The sequence below is a fragment of the Lipophrys pholis genome (genome assembly GCF_963383615.2).
Source record: "Lipophrys pholis genome assembly, chromosome: 2".
Taxonomy (NCBI): domain Eukaryota; kingdom Metazoa; phylum Chordata; class Actinopteri; order Blenniiformes; family Blenniidae; genus Lipophrys; species Lipophrys pholis.
The window spans coordinates 35765979-35790215 of record NC_137636.1 but is presented as its reverse complement, the minus strand read 5'-3'; the positions used below and the strand labels follow the sequence as shown (position 1 = coordinate 35790215).

The following is a 24237-nucleotide window of genomic DNA, read 5'->3' as shown; positions in this document are numbered from 1 at the left end:
ATTTATAATTTTCTTGTCACTAATCAGACCAAATCTGACAGAAACGGGCAGCCGGCTCATATCGACTTGTTATTATCTCCGGGATAATCACCGAGGTATAACGACTGGCCGTGTAATAACTTTACAGTGACACAATGATTTATTATCGGAACAGGTAATTGTTTTACAGAGATATGAAATCATCTCCAATTTAACAGGTTTGTATTGTTATTAATAGTAAACTCATCTCATATTACACCGTTGGAGTTTTAATATGTCTCCACCAACTGAGGGGCAGTTATTATACTTTGTTTTTGAACACAATTTAAAATGGCTTTAAATCGTAGATTGTCTACTCGCTATTGTGTGTTGACTTTAGTGAAAGTAGTTTTTAAATTTATTCAGAATAGCAGTCCTTCACCTCATGACAGACTCACTTCAAATTCAAGCCATTCAAATAACTATGTAAGTCTTTAAAACTATTTAATTAAAGAAAAAAAACGTTTTGTAGTCTTGTTCAGAATATAAAATCACATAACCTTCAAGTATATGAATACATTCACTGATTGATGTTAGTATTTGTACCGATGATAAAATACAACACGGTTTTGCGTCTACGTGCTTGAGCGTCCACTTGAATGCATTTAATGTAATGAAAGGCCATTCCCACAGGAGCCCTCAGGTTTTGTCACAACTCTGATTGGTTTAATGTTCAGCCTTTAATCCTTTGATTAAGCAGCCTTTAACTGTCATTCAATGAGAAAAAGGAGCAAAGATTTGGCCAAAATTAAACACAGTAATATCTTAAAATGTAATCCCCACTGATTTTACGTTTGGTGTTGTTGTATGAGGCTGTGAAAGACGAACCTTTTTACAACGTTGTCTGAATGTAGAGGAGTACATTTGTTGGAGAGCTCAGCAATTTAAACTATTTTGGCTTATTTTCCATGGTTTTATATGCATGTATATAAAGTTAGTCTTAGCAGAAACAATCTTCAAAATATACTTTCCATAAAAGGTATCAATTCTCCATCCATCCATCTTTCCTGCCTGATCCATTTTTCAGGTTGCGGTGGCAGTATAGAGAGCAGACAAGCCCATGCATCCCTGTCCCTCGCAACTTCTTCCAGCTCTTCTGGGGGGACCCCGAGGCGCTCCCAGGCCAAGCCAGAGATATAATCTCTCCAGCGGGTCCGAGGCCGACCTCGGGGCCTCCTCCCAGTTGGACGTGCCTGGTAGACCTCTAAAGGGAGGCAAACAGGGGGCATCCTAGTCAGATGCCCGAACCACCTCAGCTGGCCCTTCTCAATGCGGAGGAGCAGCCGTTCGACTTTGAGTTCCTCCCGGATGGCTCAGCTCTGTCACTTTGTCACGAAGAGGGATGCTCGTCACCCTGCGGAGAAAACTCATTTCGGCCACTTGTGTCCGCAGTCTCATTCTTTCGGTCAAAAACTCACCCATGCAAACGGAACACATAAGATCGTATACCCTGCCCTGGCGAGGGTCACCAGGACACACCTCTGGAGCCAGGCCTGGAGGTGTTGTGTCGCCTTGTGACCGGGGAGCATACGTGTCCCGGTCGGGCACAGCCTGAACAACAGATGTGGGAAGGCGACGTGGACTCACCACCCGTGAAGTCCAACATGGGGAAGTGGTGCATTGTTCACGCAGTGCAAGACAGTGGTGTGGCACCGTGGGACCCTGAAATAGAAACTGGCTCTTGGAACATGGAAGGTATCACTTCTGCACAGAGGATAAACCAAATCAGGAAAACAAGACCACCACCACTGATTTCCTTTATTTTCAACCCGCGGTTGCCTGAATCAACACCAAAGTCGATATGTTTACAAACAAATTGGAAATTGCAAGGGTTTCTGGGATATCTAAGATGGCGTTGCGTCAGCTCAAGCGAAAATATCAACATTTGACCGATTCGGACTGAAAAAAGAGCCAGACTTTCTCAAAGAAAGAGTATTTAAACCATGAGAATAGTCTTAAATGTTGTAAAACGGATTATAGATCATATTTCCAGTGCAACCTGAGATCAAGTGTACAAACTGGATCCTGCTTCGAGAATCTTCAGGCGTTTCCGTGACACTAAAATGTCAACAAACCATGTATCTTTCGCAAAATATAAATGCTGGAGATACATGTTCGTCTGAGTGTAATGACCAATTTACTTCAGAAAGGTATTGACAATGTATTAGAGATGTACATCAAAAACTAAAACTGGCTCCTAAATATTTCTGTTTATCTTTTTATCTATTTATTTTTATAATTTTTTTAAATCCCATGTGGATTCCGGAAGATGAATTTTAAGGTCTGTAGTTTCTGTCTTCAAATATTCCCTTTGTTATAAATTGTTTTATAGCTTCTTGCATATCTATCTATCTATATCTATCTATCTATCAATCTATCTATCTAGCAAGCTAGCACTTTAAACATGGTCCCTACATTGCCCATATGAAGACATACATATACAACCCTTATAAGTATGATATAAATTCATGATTACCGAGAGTTTTATTCGCACCTCAATATATCCGCTGTGCATTAATCAAACACTCACCGACTAGCATTTCTGGAGCCAACAAGTCTGATTATGAATTCCCACTTTGAAATATACACACACCTTTCTGCACTCAGGCACAACTCATTCCCTTCTATATTATCCTTCCACTCCTTCTACATTGAGGAGACCATTCAAAGTCCATGTTCACATTTCGTGGATGTTTACCTGGTCAATGATGAGTTCACAGACACACAAAGCGGACGGGAACACTGGCAGGGTTGGAAGTTTATCCAGACGATCAAAAGTGTAAAGCAGAACGTGAGATCAATTTTGAAATGTGATCCCACTCACGTTACACCCACGCTGCTTTCTGACAAGTCTCTGCGACCTGCATCTCTCATATGAGTTCATTTCAATGCAGTTGGCGCCACATGAGGTAGTTAACACAGAGTTGGAATATTCACAAGGTACTGTTGAGTATAAATGTGAAATGTGCCTGCTGAAATAATAATGTCACAATTAAATTACCGATAGCATCTGAGGACTGTCAGGATGAATGACAATAGCTGTGTGTTTTTTTCTTTCTTTCTTTCTTTTGTTGTGCGGGACCGAGATACTTAGGCCGTTTCACGTGACAGCACCTAATCCGTTTAAAAAAAGTGTTGTGTTTACACTACAGCAGCAGGCACCCTGACAACGATGTAGTTAGTATGCCGGGCCACAGGAGGGTGCTGTAGTTTTGATGAAACTACACAGACTTGTGTGCAGAGAACAATACGCTATCAACATGAACAAAATCGAGAGCTCCCGACATCCATATGGACTGATGACAAATCGGATGCTATCAGGGGAGAGTCTCAACTATAGAACTCCTCATATGGATGATAAAACTAGAATACGGTGCGCAAGCCAAACCACTACGGGTCCACCATGTTTGTTTACAGGCGGATGAGCAGAAGGAACTTTTTCCACACGAAGGGGGGAGAGGTGGAGTAAGAGCGCTCTTAGCCTCCGGCAGTCTCTGCAGGAGGGAATCGTGACCGTGAAAGAATCTTTCCAAGTTGGGAGACGGTATGAAAACTTTGCAGATACAGTGGATCTGCACACCGGTGTCGTGTAAACGGACCCTCCAAAAGTGAAGAAAGTTTTGTGGATACACTCGTACTCGTCCTGTAAACGGGCCTTTAAAGTTGTCATGTCTCTGCCCATTTTTTTATCAATCTTCTAAAATTCCAGCTAACTATGGGCGACGGTAGGATAAACCCTTGATATGTCACTGGTCTATCACAGGACAAACACACAGAGGCAGACAACCACACACACTCACGTTCACATTTAGGGGCAATTTAGGGTCATTAATTGACCTCAAGTGATTTGAACCACAGAGACAAACTGCGTTGACTGACGAAGAGTTTCCAAATAAGCCTGATAATTGGATTGAAGGAGATAAATTCTGGATTTGATGAGTTTGTTCTGGTTGTTAGTGACTAAGAAACCCACGCAGTGTAAATGATTGTAGGACAACTCGTCCACGGACAACTCGTCCACGGACAACTTGTCCACGGACAACTCGTCCACGGACAACTCGTCCACAGACAACTCATCCACAAAACTGCAACCCCAGACAATTCGTCCACAGAAGAGAATTCAGAATTTTTTTGAGAAAATAAATCCTGTACAATGTAGTTTTACATATCATTTCTAGTCGTGGACAAGTTGTCCGGAATCACGTGGATGAGTTGTCCGGGGTTGCAGTTTTGTGGACGAGTTGTCCTGTGGATGAGATGTCCGTTCACCCCGTGAATCTGCTTCCACCACTTTCAAGTGACTTTGCAGGGAATGTGTTCATGTTTGCAATAAAATATCACGCTCACATTGTTTCAGTTGGGTCTTTTTCTTTTTGTGCTTTCAATGCTTAGGCCATGTGTCTGTTTATTTATTGCTTATTCAGCTTGTTTGGCAGGGCAGTTTTTCACCTCCCAGGCTATTAATCAATGCAGCCGCTGTCAGTTTATACAACTCCATAATTTCACTCTGGCCAGCGGACATTAAACATCATTAGTAAGCAGCTGTGTCCAATGGTGTTTTCATTGTGTTGCTCTCCCCACCATCAGCTTAAAGCTGTTAGCGCTCTGAATATTGAATCGTGTAACACTTTTTTTTAATACCGTAGCATTAATGTAGCCTGCTTTTCATATCCCTTTACATAGGGTCTTACACATTGTTAACATTCACCTCCACTTTATAGTTCGACGTGGGGAGGAAATCCTTGGGATGAGAAAAACTAAATAATTTCTCCTATTTGCTCCGGGCCTTCACAGCACCACTCATTAATTAAGGGGAATGTATTAGTCATGACTCCCACGAAGATCTTGCATATTAACGAAGGGTGTGTTGGAGGGAGTGTGTGTTTTGTGAGTGCTGGCAGCCTGGAGGCCCCTGCATACTCCCATTTTGAAGCCATAAGAACAAGAAGAAATGTCGGCAGTGACGTCAGCCAGCTGCCGAAAAAAATGCTTTTTCGGCAGGACTGTTCATACTCTGAGGAGAAGCTGTCCAACTCGCAGGCCACGCCCCCCTCACAGCAGCCACACATCTTTGAAGAGGCATTTTAACTTTTCAACAACACAGTTTATTTCTCGCCTCCAGTGCTTTCAGAAATACATTTCTCTGAACTGTTTCAGTAAGAAAAGAAAGTTTTGTCCGAGTGCGATGTTGGTCCCGTTATAACTACAGGAGCTGACAGCTGTTCGTGATGCGTTCAGGTGCATCACGTAAGCCTGCCCTCCAACATTTTAACGAACTGTGGCGCTCATACAGTGGCAATGTCACAAGCTAAATATGATTAAAATATGACTGATAGTTATTAACGAGCTGGAACTCGCACGTGCAGCACACGGCAGAGCAGATGTTTCGGCAGTGCGGCTCCCACACAGTTCGGCCAGGACGGTTGGCACAGCCCAAACTAATTTCTTCGGCCAGAAGGAGCTGGAAGAAGGAAATGACATCCTTTTGTTCGGGAGGACCCCGCACTGCCGAACTTTCTTCTTGTTCTTATGGAGTATGAAATGGCCTTCGGGCGAGGCCCTGCCTGGCTCTTAAAGACATAGTTCACAGTTTTGATGTGAGGAGATTCTCCAGCAATGCCGTTGTGTTGTAAATCAGCATCATCAAAGGCTGCTCGTTAATGTATTCTTCATAATGAACTAAAATTGTATTAGATTCCATTTGAAGATGCATTACTGAAGCTTAATCACTTTTGAAAGCGCAGCAGGAAGATTATGATTTCCCCCAAAATCTGTCCATTGCATATTTATTATAAACAACTGTGAGACATAATATTTTAATGTCAACATAATTGTTTAAGAACATCTCAATTTGATTTCTCTTTTAAGTTCATAGAGTTTTACTGCAGACTCTTATGAACTCTATGGGGGCGGGGTTCAATAAGCATGGACATTTTTAGAATTGTACTGATATTTTTTTGCATTGGAACAAATGCAAATAACAAGGTTGTTTATAAATCAGTGCCGTGCCACGTTACAAGTTCAGATCTAACAAGGCTGTATGTGACCCCCTGAATTAAAATGGGTTTCTCACACACACACACACACACACACACACACACACACACACACACACACACACACACACACACACACACACACACACACACACACACACACACACACACACACACAGGGTGATTGAGAGACACCAATTAACCTCAGTTGTATAATTTTGTACTCTGAGAAAAACCAGCATCTTCAACTCGCACCAAGGTTAATCTTGCTGTAAAGTGAGAGTGCGAGCAGCTATGTTGCAGCAAATCACTGCCAAACAGGAAAGGATTTAGGCTGCAAAGATTTTGACAAGCATTTAAGTCATACTCACTTCAAGCATTTCTTGATTTATAAGATTTGTGGCCAATGGTGATCTATACAAAGACATAATGAATTTCACCTTTGAATGGAGGGAAACACACTACTGAATTGAATCGACTCTTTCTGTATGAAGATGGTTCATATCAGTTCCTGGCCAAATAAATCTTATACTGTTCTGAAAGGTGGTTTTGCACAAGGTGAGCTGGAGCCGAGACAAGCTGGCACACTCGCTGCTGATGATTTGTAAAACTGTCAAAGGAAAATTGATGAATCACCTTGATTTTGATATTGCTGAAATGTATTTAACAGGTCAGTCAGGGGAAACAATCAAAGTATATAAGCCTTGCTTGTGGTTCTGTGGTATTCCTTTGTAAAAAAAAAAAGAAAAGAAAAAAAAGTGCACTGGGTCGGAGCACACGTCTAAAGGAAATAGCATGAATGATGCCTGAATCCCATTGAATCTGACTGCCTCTGATTACTGATTCATGCTCCATGATGCACACTGGCATACTATTACAGTGATGTCTTAGTGAGAGGACGGAGCCTTGGAAACAATAATATCTCAATGGAAAAAAGGTAGCCTCCATCCTACAAATGTTGGATACCTTTTTTGGAAACTCAAACCAATGAAACATTTCTCAGTGTTGCTGTATGTGGGAACTGAAGCAGTGGGATGTATTTTTGTCTTCCTTACTACGGCAGTACCACAGGGAAACTTGTGCCTCTAGTCGCAGGTGTCTGGTCAGTGAGGGTTCATGCACTTGGTACTGCTATTTTTGGGGATGTCCCGATCCGATCGGTAGATATCGGATCGGGGCCGATATTAATGATTTGTGAGTGATCAGGGATCGGCAAATCCAGCCGATCACCCCGCCGATCGAAAAAAAAAAAAAAAAAGAAATGCGGTCCGCAACGTCACCTAATAACCACAACAATCAGGGACTACAAGCTCCGGTCGAGCTGCAGAAGCTAGAAGCAGGCGGAGCGGGGCCATAGACCTATAAAACTAGAGCTATATATAGTGGTTTATGTGTTTATGTGCAGGAGTCTACTTCTAAATTTCTATGTGGTCTGTTTTCTTCTGTGTTTTTATTGTGTTTGGTGAGTCACAGCGCCCCTAAAGGCCTGGCATGTGTACTACATGCCCTGAAGCCTCGTGTTGAGCCGTGCTCATAGTGAGGTGTGGACGGTTTGTTGGAAGCAGGCCAGGGAGAAGAAAGATCGTTTTTTTGTCGTGTGGATGTTCCCTCAGTTTACAACAACAACTAAAGAGAAAGAGAAGAATTTTGATTCAATAAGTGAGTTTTACAATAATTTCTAGCTAAACAAAGCTTCTGCCAATAGTGCTTTTAGCTTCAGACATCTTAGTTGCACCAAAAATAGACTATTGAGTATATTTGCAATAACAATGTAAGTATCGGATCTGGAAAGTATCGGTATCGGCCGATACTCAATTCTGAAAAATCAGATCGGTATCGGGGGCAAAAGAGTGTGATCGGGACATCCCTAGCTATTTTTGTTGGCTGGTGTGTCTAAAGCGCTCAAAGAGGGACGGTGCTAATCACAGGAGCTTTCCTATTCTAACGCACCTTTTCATTAGCCAGGTGAAAAGACGAAGCTCTAGACATCAATCTTACATTCAGTGAGCAGCAGCACCGAGCCAATTTTAGACTAATGCAGTCGTCTTGAACCCATTCAGTGGTCACACTGTTTGAACAGTAGTTTCACTCGGACATATCTATGCACTCAGTATGTGTGTATTTACAGCCTCGGCAAAAGTAGCTTCATAATTGCCCTACGAATTATACCTGTCTGTCAAAAATAAATAAATCAGAATCTATCCGCAGGCATTATTGTGTATTCTTCTTGAAGTGAGTATCCCACAGACCCAGTTTATTTGCGATACAGTAGCAGCACTCAGTTCAAAGTTGTTTTTTCCCCTTTTGTGGTTATGGGTATTATCTGGCCAAGATTAAGCCGCACTTCGATTTTAAAAGAAATGAGAAATTGAAAGCTGCATACATGCAAATGGCCGATTTTGAGGAGAGGAACAACTAAAATGTAAACTTGGTTAAATTAAATTTTACTGGCACAGTGAGACATGGTGGAGACCATGAGTTTTGTATCAATAAAGCTAAATAATCAGCATCTTTTAATAATTAACGAAAATGGAAGTTTAATATGTTAGTTGTGGACAGTAAGTCACCATTGGGCAATATGATTTTCACAGAGCTAAACGCTCTATTGGAACATATTGAGCAATGGAGAAGTGGATTTTGATGCAGATGTAGATTTAGAAGCGTCTTCGAACATGGACATTGTCTCATTAAGACTGGGAAACACATCCACTGGGAAAAAGTTTAAAAAAATTGTCACAGAAAACCTCCCAATTGAACTGGTATTCTTGGTGTGTCAACCACTGAAGGACCATTTGGCTCCACTAAAAAAACATTCGGTGTGGATATAATTTGTAGCAACATTAAACTACATCTTAAACATTTCCATGTCACTTCTCAAGCTACAGGTGTTGAATATTTTATGCGTAAAACCGTACGGTTTGAATATTTCTGAAACGCCCACCAAAGGTTTTAGCAGATGCAGCAAACACCTGGAAGTCAAAGGTTAACTTTTGTAATAGAGACATTTGTGACTTTTGTCATCCATTGCAGTGAAATAGAAATGGAAGGTCCCTGAGTGGTGGTTAATCATGCACCGCCTGCGGTACTTCTCTTTTTCTCCCAGCAAACATATCAAATCAAGGGAGCAATTTTTAGAATCTGAAACACTGACCCTGAGACTGTAGCGCAGATTCAGCATTGTGTGGAGTACCGCCATATTATTAATAGGTCAGCCTTTCCCAATTTAACAAAACCAGCCTTGTTTTCATACTGCTGACCTTGCATTGTATTGTATAAAAACTTTATTACTTCCATTCACCAAGAAGTGGAGTGATGACTAAAATATTCTTACAAGGTTTTGACAAGACAGCCACTGTAGTGTGTCCATCATTTGGTTCCATAAAAATCTGATGTAATTTATTTTTTTTGGTGACATGGCATTGCTTCGCTTCTCGGTGGAAGTCTGCAGCTGTAAACCTTCGAGCAAGCAAAATCTCAAATATTAACTGTTTTGATCGTCATGTCACTTTGGATTTAAGAGTCATAGAAAATGTTACTTTAATGTTATCTTAATAAATCTCTCACATTATTGATTATACTTTTATTCATTATTTGCTATAATGTATTTCTTTCATTTCTTCAAAAGCTTTAATGTATTTCTCTTGTTCTGTATTTCTTTAATTTCTTTGTAAAGCTCTGTGAATTGCCTTGTGTTTGAATGGTGCTCTATAAATACATTTGCCTTTGCCTTTTGACTGTTTGTTATATAACCCACATTGGTTGGTTGGTTGATTAGCTGGTTGACTGGTTGGTCGGTTGACTGTTTGGTTGGTTGGTTGGCTGGCTGGTTGGCTGGTTGGCTGGTTGGTTGGCTGGCTGGTTTGTCGGTTGACTGTTTGGTTGGTTGGCTGGTTGGTTGGTTGGTTGGTTGGTTGGTTGGTTGGCTGGTTGGTTGGTTGGTTGGTTGGCTGGTCGATCACGTCACACTGGATGTTTTTGATATTCTGTGACTCTGAGTTTGGCTGTTCACGCAACTCATATGAAGAAGGAACTTATAAGAATATACTACAATAAACTACAGCAAGAAAGCTCAAAAAACATATGAAGCTTTGAACCTTTAAGTGGTGGTAATTCATTCAAAAAACAAAGCCACTCAATCAACAATGAATTAGTTTTTTGGAAGAGAGAGGAGAAAGAAAGGCTTTATATGGGATGCAGCTGTGCTGGATCATACCACTGAGAGTGGGCGGATGGAATAATCCACTGGTTTTTGTGACACGCACTATATTTTTGAAAATAATATGTAATATGTAGCAATTATTTCCCATTATTTGACACACACTCCAATCATTTCAACACATGAAAGCTCCTAAATGTTTTTATTACATGATGAGGTAATATCTTCTGACAGTCCACTGGTCCCCAGTAAGCCAGGATCATTAGGCTAATTGATGCTGATACTGAGCAATCAGGCTGCACACCTGGCATGTATCAGCTGTTGCTACTGCTGCTTCCACCAGCGATCGGGAAAAGAAAAACTGGAAAGAGGAAAAAAGTGCTTATGAAACCACTTGAATTCCCTGGCGTTTTCAGCCACAGACTCAGATTCTGTTCTTCTTTTGGTGTCGTGGAGCTTCCGTGTCCTCACAGTTGAAAATGTGAATGACCTTTCATGCCGCAAGGATAAAAGAAATATGCACAGCGAGTCTCACTGTATCGTGATTCTTCCTCTCGCTCCCCTCCGCAGAACATGACGAGTGCGCCAGTGGCCAAAATTTGTGTGATGAGAACGCCATCTGCACCAACACCATCAGAGGACACCTGTGTACCTGCAAGCCAGGCTACGTGGGCAACGGCACCATCTGCAGAGGTAAGCTGCTGCCCTTGGAACAGCCCTCCAGACACACAAATACAGACCCGATCCTTCCTCCGCATCCCTCCAATGATAGCTCATCCTCGGCTTCATAGCAGCATGGTTCATCTGGTTCACTCCCTTCACACCACCTAACCAGGCAGCAGCTGCCGCAGAGACGAGGAAAATTGATTCTGAACCAGCTTCAGCCTGGTTTTTTGCACATGTGGTACCTTTTCCCTGACTCCTCACCCAGCTCCCTGTTGACGTACAACCCAACCGGCGCCACTGTCCTGTTGGCTCTATTGTATCATACAGATGGAGGGCAGAAGCGACGCTTTGTCTCCGTGCTTCCAGATAGCGATGACACACACACACACACACACACACACACACACACACACACACACACACGCACACGCACACGCACACAATAAGCTATTGCTACTGCCTTCGTGTCTGCTCGAACCTAAACATGACATTAGTCTGACCATAAAAGCATATCTTCACCTATTTTTTAGATCAATCATTTTTTTATTATTTCATAACACAACACCACAAAGTGAACAAACACAGAACATAACAAAACAATAAAAACAAATGGAAAAGAAAAGAAAAGAACAAAAAAAAACCTTAACGTCTAATGATTGACCTAATGCAGACTTTATTTTCATCATCTAAGACAATGATTTGACTTCATGAACAGATTTAGGTTCCCATTAATAAATGTAAACACACACCCATACATACACACGTTATGTTTATGTGATTTTTAGGAGATATTTATTGACTTATGTTATTCCCTGACGATTCTTATTAAAATTGATAAAAATACCATGAGCCAAACCCTACACACAGACCCGTCATCATGTTCTTGAACAGCAAACATCCAGAAGGACTGAAATGTCTCTTGAATCCAAGTTAACTGAAAGCAATTGGAATCCAATGTGCAGTTCATTCAGCTGCTACATAAATCACCCGGAACAAATCCAGCGCAAACTGTGAAGTAAATGCCCAACTGAATACTGTCAAAACCCAGTGTACAGTATGTACTGTTATTTAAAAAAACAAAAAAACAAGGCCTGTTCATGTTATTCAAAAACAACATTCACATGTTACTTGGTAACTCATTAAATCCTTGACTGCCTTGCCAATAAACATTTTAGTTTTTTTTAATCCACTTTCCCCCGACTGGTAAATGCATAGATTTATTCTTTAATAATCTCTTGGAGCACAAGTTCTTAAATAATAACCCAACTGTGCTTCAGTTACACTACAGTTTGGACTTATTTCTCCTCTTTTACAGGAGAAAACATATTTTATTCAGTGGATGCTGTATCAACCGATAAAATGGAAAACAAACCTCAATTTTTTTTTTTTATGTGTGTACATGAACAGCAAATTGCTTGCTTATAAGAGCACCATTTCTTTTCCCACTGTAGTTTTGTGACCCTTTGGTCATTTTAATGTGGGTGAATATTTACGGAGGCCCGCAGCTGCTTACATGTACACTGACATTAAGTATGTGTCTGCACTCAGGGGGCCTGTGATCTCCACTTGTAGATGCACTCAGCCCTGCTCCGTAAGGTATATATATTTCACCACGGATTTGCACAGGATTCTGCTCCATTGAGACAGTTCCCGCAGGTTCAAGACAAACAAAAGAGGACCGTCAATAACAGGCCGTATATGGCTCTCGTAGGGTCTGAGGAGACTCATTAGAGGGTTGGCAGTTTCTACAAGTCATAGGGGCATCACAGCTTAAGGTCCCCGGAGCTCTGCAAACATCACCAGGGCCCATGATTAGAACTGCAGCAGCGGAAGAATTATCCAGGGAGCTGGACTCTCCGATCCACCTGAGGATCATCAGGCCAAACAGCAGAAACAACTCCAAATATGGCCCGTCAGGAGGTTTTAGAAATACAGCGTCTTTAGTGAAAGTCACACAGGAAAGCATTTACATTTGGTGGGTGTGTAGTGCCACATTATGTAATAATGTAATACATTTTCAACTCATTATGTAATGACGCCACATTTTGTAATCAAATTCTTGAACGCATTTTGTAATAAACTTTGCAGCATTTTGTAGAAACGTTTCACACATTGCAACAGTTATTACAAAACGCGGGTTAAATGTAGTGGCGGCTGGCCAATAGAGGGCGCCGGGGCACCGCCTCCCCTGATGGAAGCAAGAGGAATGTTGTTGTTTTTTTCCACATAAGATATATGAATAAACTGTAATATTGTCGAAATGTGTTTATGCCAACAAACTAACAATGGACCCTGAACTGTATTCGCCTAATTTTATACAGATAATCTTCAACAAAAGAGAGGATTCTTTGATTTATCTCTCTAGCCTGTGTGTGTGTGAGCAGCCTGGAGCGCTGAGGAAAGCCGCCCTGAGGAGGCGGGGCTTAGTAGCGATCTCACCAATTACTGATCAACACCAGAGTGACTGACATGAAATTAAACTAATCAGCATCATTTCATGTCCGAGACTTGGGGCGCTTTTTAAATCGCCCCTGGCTCGGTGATTGGCTTAAAGTCAGCTCTGGTTTGTTCTCGCTTGTTTCTGCGAGATGTTGAGATGAAGACAACAAGCAGTGAGTCTCTGATTATTAACTCTTACATCTCTTCTAATTTACTGTTTAATTATTAACTCTGTCACATCTCTTCTAATTTACCGGTTTGAAAGAAGAAATGTGGCTGAAAAGCTGCAGGTCAGGTTCAACTTTCTCCAGTCAATGAATTTCTTTGAGGTTTCTTTCAAAGCATCCTAAAATGCTTTGGGCTGGGGTGATAATAATGAAGAGTCCCACCTAAGAAATTTATCACCAGCCGTCACTGGTTAAATGATTAAATGCACTCAGTGGCATTTACAAACTGGTTTCATTTGTTCAAGAAAAAAGAAATGGCTGTAACTTTAAAAACCTGCCAGCCACAAAGGCAGCTGATCTAAAAAGTTAAGGCTGATTTCGAGCCCTGGATTATACCATGAACTATGTTGGCAGGACATGGGCATAATCTTAAACTTTTCTCGTTATTAAACATAGAACCATTTACACGGATAAAAGGCACATGTATTACATAATGCACTAAATGATAAAATTTTCTTAAAGATAAAAAAGGTGGAACACCCACACTTTGTAATACCTGTTGTAATATGTAACAAGTTATTAAGTTCATTAGAAAATGCATTTAAGAACTTTATCACAAAATGTGGCGTTATTACATAATGAGTTGAAAATGTATTATATTATTACATATTGCACCATTATGACATAATGCGGCGCTACAGGGTGTTTTACACATTATTTAAATGCATGCAGCTACTTCAGCCATTTGTTAAGAAATTTCATTGTAAGCTTGCGTGCATCTAGAAGAAACACGAAACACGCCCTCTTCTAATCTTCTCTCGCAGGATCTTCTTTTAACTGTCTGTTCATAAAGTTAGGACTGAACTAGGAAAAAAAGTTGTTCAGGTTTGCGGCTCCATCTGCAACAAACTAGAAAAAGAAACCCTGAAACTCAAAAACCTGCACTGAAAAAAGAAAATAGTTAGAAAAAGTTGGACCAACTTAATTGAATTGCTTCAATTGGTAACATGAATGAATCAAGTTCCTTGAACCTAAAATAATTAATTTACTTGGGTTTGAAGAACTTAATTAATTTAGGTGTTACCAATTGAAGGAATTCAATTAAGTTGGTCAAACTATTTACAACTATTTTGTTTTTTTAGTGTGGTTTAAAAAAGTTGCTTCGTGGCTTGGACATGTTTTGAATAATAGACTAAATTTCAATTTATAGGTAATTTTATTTTTTAATCTGCAGGAGTTTTTAAAAAAAATGTATTTACATGTTTCTTAAATGTTTTATGCATTTTATGTGCCTGTTTTGTCTGAAACTTTAATGTACTGTTGCCTGTGTTGGCCAGGACATGCTTGAAAAGGAGATTCTTAATCTCAACAAGGCTTTTCTGGTAAAATAAAGGTCAAATTAAAAAAAGATCATGAGAATCTCAGCTTGATTTTCTTCCAAATACTCTTGATAACGTGGCACTTTTTGATACTTTTACCAAGAAAAACCCAAGTTTTCCACATGAGCAAGCATAGGCATCCCAGGAAGAAAGCTTTGCAGAACCAGGCTCAGAGGTCGGAGAGAGAAAGAGAGATGGGACAGAGACGGAGAGCAAGAAACAATCAGACTGACATCAGCTAGCAAGCAATTCCACTCGCTGCAGACCTGATGGGGGCAGGAACTTCCAGTTCAGAGATCATTCAGGAAGATACAGCAGGAAAACAGTGTCCTTGACAAGTAATTGTGTCAAATGAACATACAGAGAGCGAGGAGGAGAGAAGAGAAGCTCAATCTGGGAAAGAAGGGGTACTTCCGAATTGTCCCTCCTATCTCCTTATCTATGGACTTTACCTTAACCCCCTGGATGACGTCACGGGGTTAAAGAAAGGTGTTAGGAGGCTTCCTAAAGGAGTTAGTGAAAGGCGATCACGTTAGTGTGGCAGTCGGACAGCACTTTCACTTAGTGGTGTCATAATAATGCGACGGTGGCACAAGTTAGTGACGTCCGCCATGGTGGGGAAAGAACTACAAGTTTACGAAAATGGACTACAAAAAGTGAATTTGGGTTTTATATGATTTAAAGTTGTTCTAGGCAGATTATTGCTTTGGTAACTTACATGATCTGCTCCTTTTTCCGACATCGTGAGTTTCCCTGAACGCTCAGATGAGCGGGTCCATTTAAATGTTGTCGCCGCAAGGAATTGTGGGTCAGCATGAGCTGGTCTCCTTTACGAAAGGAAGCATCAGTGGTTCCTAGGCTAAAGGAGGTTCTAAAGGAAGCAACAAGCCTCGTTTCCTTAGCTTATTGAGAATTCAGACAGTTCTTATCATGGCCGCCACACAAAACACTTCGGGGTTGTGGAGAAGTCGATAGATGAGGAGATAGGAGGGACGATTCGGACGTACCCAAGGTCTCCCAGCAATCTAAACTTGTTGCACCTTAACTAGAAAACAGGCCATGGTAACCTGTACCAGCTGTCACTGAAATATTTAATAAGTATTAAATTCCTAAGTGTAATCCTCAAAGTAGAGACTGTCAGCTTCTCCAAGTAAAACTGGGAGCAGGTTCCACGTGACAGCAGCTTGAGAAAGATTTGCCAGTCTTTGAATTTTCGCATTAAAAAACATTTTTACTTTCATTATTAGCATTAAAATGATATACTGATCTCTAAAGACTGAGACATGACAGTTAAAGGTTTTTACACTGATTGCTCCTCAGCTGTTGTTTTGCTCGCTATTAAAACATCCAGCAAATCTAAATTGTGAAAAATGACGTTTCCTGTAAATGGGGATGTAGAGAGAAATACTTAACTTTACTTAACGGATGCAATCATGGCTTCATGCACAAATGGGACATAAAATTGATCGCTACTGAGATGTGGATTTGAATACTCTATTACTTTTGATGTGTTCACGCTTTTGTCCCTGTGACGACCTGGCTCTGCTAAGAGAAGGATGTAGGCGTAGAAGTAACAATAACCGGGTGAGTTTGGGTGAAGTGAGGGTTTTATTGGTAGTGTTCAGGTTTACAATAATCAAACAGAACCCCAAAGGCACAATAATACAAAAACGGAGGGCCAAACAGGTAATGCCCATTAACTACAATATTTGACTTAATTTAACAAAAAGGCAGCTTCTTCACTAGAAGGCCGTGAACTAAGGTTTCAAATAACACACATTCACTAAACAAGAGAGGCAAAATGGAAAACAAAATAACTACTTAACACAAAACAAAACATACAGCTGGTACGTTCGCCAAACTGCTGGACAAAGGTTCAGCAGGACTAAAGCTTAACTGAATTCACACAGTCAAATATCGATCGGAGTGGAGCCGAGTTCAAAAGATCACTTTAACTCGTCCAAACACACACCAGGGTTCTCTGGGCAGACTGGGCAGACTGAGCAGACTCCTCCTGCAGCAGCCATCCTGAGGAGTCTGCTGGCGCTGGTTAAATGGCCTCAGCTGGTGGGCGGAGCTCAGCCAATCAGCAGTTATCCTCCAATCAGAGTGCTCCACATCAGGACAGGAGGAGGAGGAAGTCACACACACACACACACACGCATGCACGCACGCACACACACACACACACACACACACAGGCGGAGGCGAGGCCGTGCAGCATGTGGGCTGTAACACCCTAATATAATGACATTTAAATGTGATATTCTTCATCGCACCTGTTTCTCCACACTCATTTAGCATCTATAAATGAGCTTTCTTTGCCTTTTTCCACAATGTGAAATCATGTTGTAAACTCATATTACAAGGCGTTATCACCACTTATTGTTAAGGGGAATGAATATATTGATTTTTATCTAATTTTGAAAGCCTGTTTGTCTGCATTTAGGAAAAACTGAATGTATATCAGATATATTTTCAAACAACACATAAATCAATCTCTCAAAGCATTTGAGAATGCTTTGAGAGAAACCAGCCACCACTGCCTCTCACCATCTTCACGTTGCAATTTGATAAACCAAATGTAGTTTGAATACAATTCCTCGGAATGTTCCGGAAACTTCACATACATGTCCACTGTTTGCGCGGTCGAGTGTGTAGTCTGGTTAAGATATTTTGTTCTTCTTTTGACATTGACCCCCTCACCATGTTCCACCAATGTTTTTGCCCTCATTAGGTCGTGTTCTACGTCTGCACTGCTGCTCATCACCCTGAAAACTAATAATGTTGTAATTAGTAGAACAGGACCGAGGGAAGCATGTCCGTCATACTAATGAAGGACAAATGTGTCATGTGCTGCTGTAGGTGGACGTCTGTGTGTGTTGTTGAGATTCATTTTTCCTCTTAATCTCTCAGATACTCAAAGACCCATGAAAATCAAGATGTAAAAGGACTGCAATAAAATATACCGTAGAACGTGAAAATACCATAGAACGTGAATACATCTACAGAGACGAAAACGTTGAGAGGAATAAAAGAGGTAGAAGTAGGTGTCAACTCTCTGCACCGATGTGTAAAATAGACATTAGGATGGGCAGTAGGTAGGAGGCAGGTCTAGGGAGAGATCAATGTAATTTGCAAAGTGCCTTCCACACACGTTCAGCCTCCAGATTGCCTGACAGCGCCATGCAACACACACACATGCAGAGGCACTTTTTGAAAATATCCAAATGAAAACTGCAGTGTAACCTACACTTTTTCCACTCCAGAAGAGACTGTCACGGTGCAAATGATAGCACAGCGAGGTGGATGTGTAAAACAATGCTCAGAATACAGATTGTGGGATGTTAATAGATAGGAATCACTTCATGTGGTGAAAAATAATCTTTTACTTTTTTCGCTCATGCTGGAGTTAAATGTAGGGAAGACAAGGGACCGTTTATTTTATTAGAATTCTTTCAATACTTAAGACCTTTTTACTGGAAAATTCCTGTCTTGTTCTCAGGCATCAATGTGTGGTTTTAAATGGCAGAGCTGTTGTCAGAAAATCCCAGGTTCAGTCTTCAGCACAGTCATGGTCACAGGTCACAAGTCAGCCGAATCATTTTCAAATGAGAAATTTGTCAAATCTTGACAAAAGCTGCTTTCTACTGAACTCGTAAGAAGCTGTACATTTTGTACTTTGTAATACCAAGCCTGCATGTGCACAAACCTTTTTTGAGTGTTTACACAGCGTTTTGAAATCAATGTACGTATACATGGAAACAGCAGAAATGCTGAAAACAATGTAATTTTATTTTATTTCTTAATTTTTATTCATTATTTGGACTGTATTAATTTCCCATGGGGGATTTTTTCTTTTTTTTCATGTGGGGCCACCAGTGCGTGCTGTTTTTGTTTTGTATTAAAACCACACATGTAGCAGAGAACAATACACCATAAGCATTAACAATGGGAGTACATGGACATTCGTATGGACAGACGATGAAGTTGGATTGTTATTACAGTGACTGTCAACTATAAAACGACCACGTTCCAGGAGAATATGGACGGGGAGTCATGATGCCACGGAGGAAACGTTGTTATTGTCCATCTACTGAGCATGTGCAGAACAACTACTTACTGCGACTGTGGTGCGCATGCGTACTAGCAGCATTTCAGAAAAGACAGAGTTGGAGCATTTTCGAAAGTTCCATTTTCAGTGGTTCCCAACAGCACTGTCATGTAAAAGGACACCAAAAACATAATAAAAGTTTTCCACTTTCACTCGAAAACGTTCCTTTGAACGGGTTCTTTGACACGTGAGTGTTAAAGCATTAAAGCTACTGAAGGTATGCTAGTTGCTAGCTAATCCCACATTTTTTTTAACAAATAACCCAGACTCATGTCACAATGAACTAACTTATCTAACAGAAAGCAACAGCATCAGTATTCAACATTTGAGAAAGTTAACTACGAAGCACCTCAACATTGAGATTTCTCTGTTCTAAAATGATTGTGGAATATACCCAAGTTGAACATTTTCACAGTGGATCAGGTGTTATGAAGTTGTTTTGGGGATTTGGAAGTAAAACTACTGTCTCTAGTCTCTCCCGCTAACCTAATGGTATAAATCTACTTGACCTTTATCCATTTGATTTTTTCAAAACTTCAATTGACATTTTTCTTAAGATTTGAGTGCCTGGTTGTATGAATTTACTTCCCAAAGCTGTAGAAATCTGAGGTGTAGCACTGAAATGTTGTAGCTCATGCTAAGCTTGTTGAATGACTTCAACAGCAGGGCTCTGAACCGCGGCAGTCTACTTATTACTTACCAAAATGGGGATTCAAGTCGAGGAATACCACATGTATTAGCAGCTCTATTGGACAATATTAGGCGGACAGAGTCTTATCCTGTTAAATTAAACCCAGGGCCCACATATAGAGGTATTGTATGATCAGCCAATTTACAGAGACGACTTGGCAGTGTTACACTACACACTGATGAGATTTGTCATAGATAGGAAAGGAAATGGTTTTTAATAATGTCATTAAAACTTTGTGCAACCCACCTATCCTATGCAGGCCAATTAGTATTATGTGAGCAGGGAGCTGGAGGAATCTGTCTCTATTTTTCCCTCCCCTTGAGATCTCATTACTGTGTGATGGCGACAGTGTTGGCCAATCGACCTGTGTCTCCCATCTCATTCCCCTCATACATCACCACTGCCCTCTTAGGAATAAGGGAATTAGTGTGAGTGTGACTGCAGCTTCTCAGCCTAATGTTAATAAGGTAAAAAAAAAAAAAAAGTAGGAGTGTGTTTAGCTTATGTTGAGAAATGAGTCCATAGCAGACAAGGCAAGATTGGTTTTCTGAGGCAAAAAATAAAAGTGTATGATTAACTGATGTGGTAATAGCTGAGCAGGTGGTGAGTGCCCTTTTACTGACAAAGCCTTGCCTCCTTTCACACCTAACATGTTCAAGCTGCTCAAGCGCACTTTAGTTTTCAGGAAGAGAATCCTTCATTTGCAAAGTTGAAATGTGTGACCTTTACTTTTGGTTTGTTGAGGAATTATACAAGCAACTATTGGTGTGCGTGCTTTGAATGATTTAGTTTAAAACCTGTGATTTCTCTCTTTATATGACTTTCAATCTTGACCTTTGTGAGCTGATGTGGTTTTTTTTCTGGAATGTGACAAAGCTAGACTGAGGTCCCTTGCTCATTATGATGTTAATTTCACTTTGTGAATCACTACGTTATCTGTTTTGTCATCTAAATAAAGGAAGATAGCATCTCAAGAGGTTAATTATTGTTGCTGAGGATACTTCAGATTTATTTGCATAACATCGTTGTAACTGCTTCTTCACTTCAAGTCGATTAATATCCCAGTGTTTGACTCCCATGTTGATTTTGAGTGATTGATTTCAAGACTTTATGATAAAATGATAGGTCTAGTCATCTGTCTTAACAACAATATCACTGATGTACAAGTTGTGTGTTTTTTGTCTGTTGGAAAAATTAGTTGTCTCTTGGTATTGTATGAACTCTTTTTCTGGCTGAGTTCATTTTGAGAGTCTAACTTCTATTTGGTGTGCTTGCAATGAAGCTTTTCTTTAATAGGTCAACTGTCCTGTCCTTATTAATCGAAGTAAACTGTCAATTACTCATTAACAACTCCTAAAGTAATTGATTAATTACTTAATAAATTATCTAAACTAATTTATGAATGAAAAATTATTCATTTGAATTAATTTGTTGTTTATTTATTAATGATAGATGGGGCACCACCAGAGAGTCTGGAAATAGCTAATTACCAAAATATCAGTCTCGTTTGGAAAAAGGTTTATTTAAGTTAGTTAATATTTCTGTGTAAAATATAACAATGTTAAGTAAAAGGGAAGTTGTGAGCTTCGAGCACAGACTGTTACAAACCAGTGAATGTCAACAATAGATACAAAACAATTACTAGGAATCATTCAATTCAGCTAACAGGCGTTTATTAACAAAAGTGTATTAATTCGCAAATAATTCTGAAATCATCTCATAAATCAATGCATCTAAGTATCAAACGTCATCTAACATGGAGATCTAATCTACTAAACAGCAAACACTACGTACAAAGAGTGTGTGCGTGTGTGTGTGTGTGTGTGTGTGTGTGTGTGTGTGTGTGTGTGTGTGTGTGTGTGTGTGTGTGTGTGTGTGTGTATGTGTGTGTGTGTGTGTGTGTGTGAGTGTGAATGGGTGTAATGACCTTGAACGTCCACCAGGTGGAGGCAGACTTCGGGGGGGGGGGGGGGGGGGGGGGCAGTGTATTGGCCGTGAAGGTGTCCACTTGGTGATGGATGAGTTGGTATACTCATCCATGCTAGCAGCTCTGGTGAGGTTCTCACAGAGCCAAAATGGCTTCACGGTTTCACCGACGCAGAACTGTTACCATACCGACCGGACGGCTTTGTCGGCCTGGTTCTGAACGTTGGAGTTTTAACTGGATGTGGGAACATGCAGTTAGAACTCGACCGTACAGACATGTCCGGTGGCACAAGGTAGCAGTTTGGTTGCTACTTGTGACTGTGTGTGTGAGCGTTTATCTAATCTCGATTAGATAACGGTGACGACACCGCTTTAGCTTCAGGCTAAATTAACAACGCTGCCCAGACAAAAACTGTCTTACTGTTTGTACTATGTTGTTCAGCACCGGGTGGTGCTGTTTTTCCTTGCGGCTATCCTGGTGGGGGTCACGTGACCAATGGCATTTTCCACCATGTGGTCACCAGATTTTTCTTTGACTAAGAAAAACATGGTCTCACTCCCCCCCTTTTGTCCGGCGGGGGTGAACAATGGATGCCTGGCCCAACAATAAATTGTTAGACATGCCGTGTGCACCAGTGGTCTCCCAACCTGGCCCTGGATAACCACTCCACCTGATTGAAGAGAATGTGTCATCAAACTCTTCAAAAACCTGCAAACAACTCATTCATCCACCTCCGCCCATCTACCATAATCACTGTATCCAACCAGTTGAAAGCTTAAGCCAAACGGTAATTAAGATCTGTTGACTGGGCATTCCTCTTAATGCAGGATGAAGTCATATTGTATTAATTGTATATGTAGTTCAAGTGTCCTTCTCTAAGCACAATATATGGGTTTTGCCGAGTAGTGAGCGCCGTAGCACCGTAGCACCAGCAGCTCAATGAAAATGACCTTGATTTATTTTTACAGAATAGAGCAAAACTTCATGAAACAAAACAAACTTTTTCAGGGTAAAAAATTATATAGCCTGATATAAAATTAACATATGTCTAGAGATCACAAGAGTTGTAGTTTCCGATGAAATGTATAGTTTGTTTTTACTTTGAAAATCTGTTCCTGAGAAGTTAGGTAAATATTCCGACTATTCCGAGTTGCACAAGAGCCAAAATATGGCCATATAGTAGCTTGTTTCCATGGCAACCAAAATAAATGTTGGCATAAAGGTACTCATTTTTATCTTAATTAATCACAAGAAACACATATACAAATGTCCAGTGAAATCCACAGACCTCGACTTTCCACCCACACACATACGAGCACCATTGACTTGGGATGAACCTGGGCAAATAAAAAATAAAACAAACTCTGCAAATTATCCACAGCCCTGAATCAAAATGCGGTCTTCTCTGTGAGGCGGCAGTGCTAGCCACTACTCAACCACTCCGCTCTGTGAATGACCCATGTATTGGAAACGGTTTTGTTCGAGCATGGGCTCATCTGCACATAGAATGCAGTCGGTGTCTTGGACTGGAGCTTGAGAGCGCGGGCACAAGCACAAACTAGTTCATCACACGGCTTCAGTCACCATCAAGACCTAGTCTGTTTGGGTGTTGACATGAATGTTAAAGGGAAGCTTTGATTCTTTTTCTATCAAAGTCTGTTCACGGCTTGGGATACTACTGATGCACATTGCTGCTCCATGGGGATCTGGGTGAAGTCTGAGAAATGGCCTCGGGTGATGTCACTCCAGTCGGCGATGGCTGGAGCTGAGGACTACAAATTCGATCGAACCGCAAAGAAAAAAAAGAAATAAGGAAAAAGCAATCCATTTGGTGCTCCTCAGAAGTGAGCTAATCAGACCACTGAGGTTCAGTCTTTATTCCAGCTTCAGGCAACACCAGCTCAAGGCAACATTAGCCAGGACGAGTCTGAATCACCTGAATACTCAATGTACATAGGTGCTGTAGCCACGTGAGGAGAAATAGTGCCTGCAGATCTGCTGCATTGATCCATGTTAAGTCTACCGCCGTGCTAGGTGTAAGATGCATTTGAATCAAACAAAGCATACAATTAACACAACCTAAACAAAAAAAAAAAAAAACCATGATTCAGTATATAATGATAGCACTCTCACACTACACTGATAAGAGACTGAGTCAATCACAGGGAAGTTTTTCTACGTAGATTTTGCATCTATTCTCTGAGCATTCACTTTCAACAACATGCTTGTAAGGTTAGCATGCATACCAGTGCATATGCAATCATTTGCTTGCACTGCATATGGGAGAAAGTGAAAATCCTCACTGGCACAGGTTGACCTTGCCAATGACAGAGAGAAAGACCCGCCACTAGATTTCAATGTTTTTCTGGACTGAGTGCTGAAGATTGTGTGAAAATCGTGTTGAATATGAATATTGTTTAGTGATGACAGTGTGTCCTACTCCGGCGTGTTTTGGCAGTCTTCCAGCTTCAAAACACCTGAATCTGTTAATCGTGTCATCACCAAGTAAAGACCCTGTTTACACGCCAACGTATTAACTGTTATCGCATCGCGTTTTAGTTTCAGAAAGGCTTCATTTTTATGCGGCAAAATTTTGAAAACGATATCCGTTTACCTGGAAATATCTAAAATGCTATAAATGATGGGTTCTCAAGGTGGGCGACTAGTAGTGGGTGAATTGTTTT

The 24237-nt window shown here is 40.8% G+C and overlaps 1 protein-coding gene across 1 annotated transcript in view; it reads left to right on the top strand.

Annotated features, from left to right (window-relative positions):
- LOC308125541 (protein kinase C-binding protein NELL1-like) overlaps positions 1-24237 on the top strand; it is a 430629-nt gene that overhangs the window by 313913 nt on the left and 92479 nt on the right. Inside the window, exon 14 of the mRNA XM_080489392.1 lies at positions 10741-10863. Within this exon, the coding sequence (XP_080345518.1) occupies positions 10741-10863 (123 nt within the window). The remainder of the gene's footprint in view (positions 1-10740; positions 10864-24237) is intronic.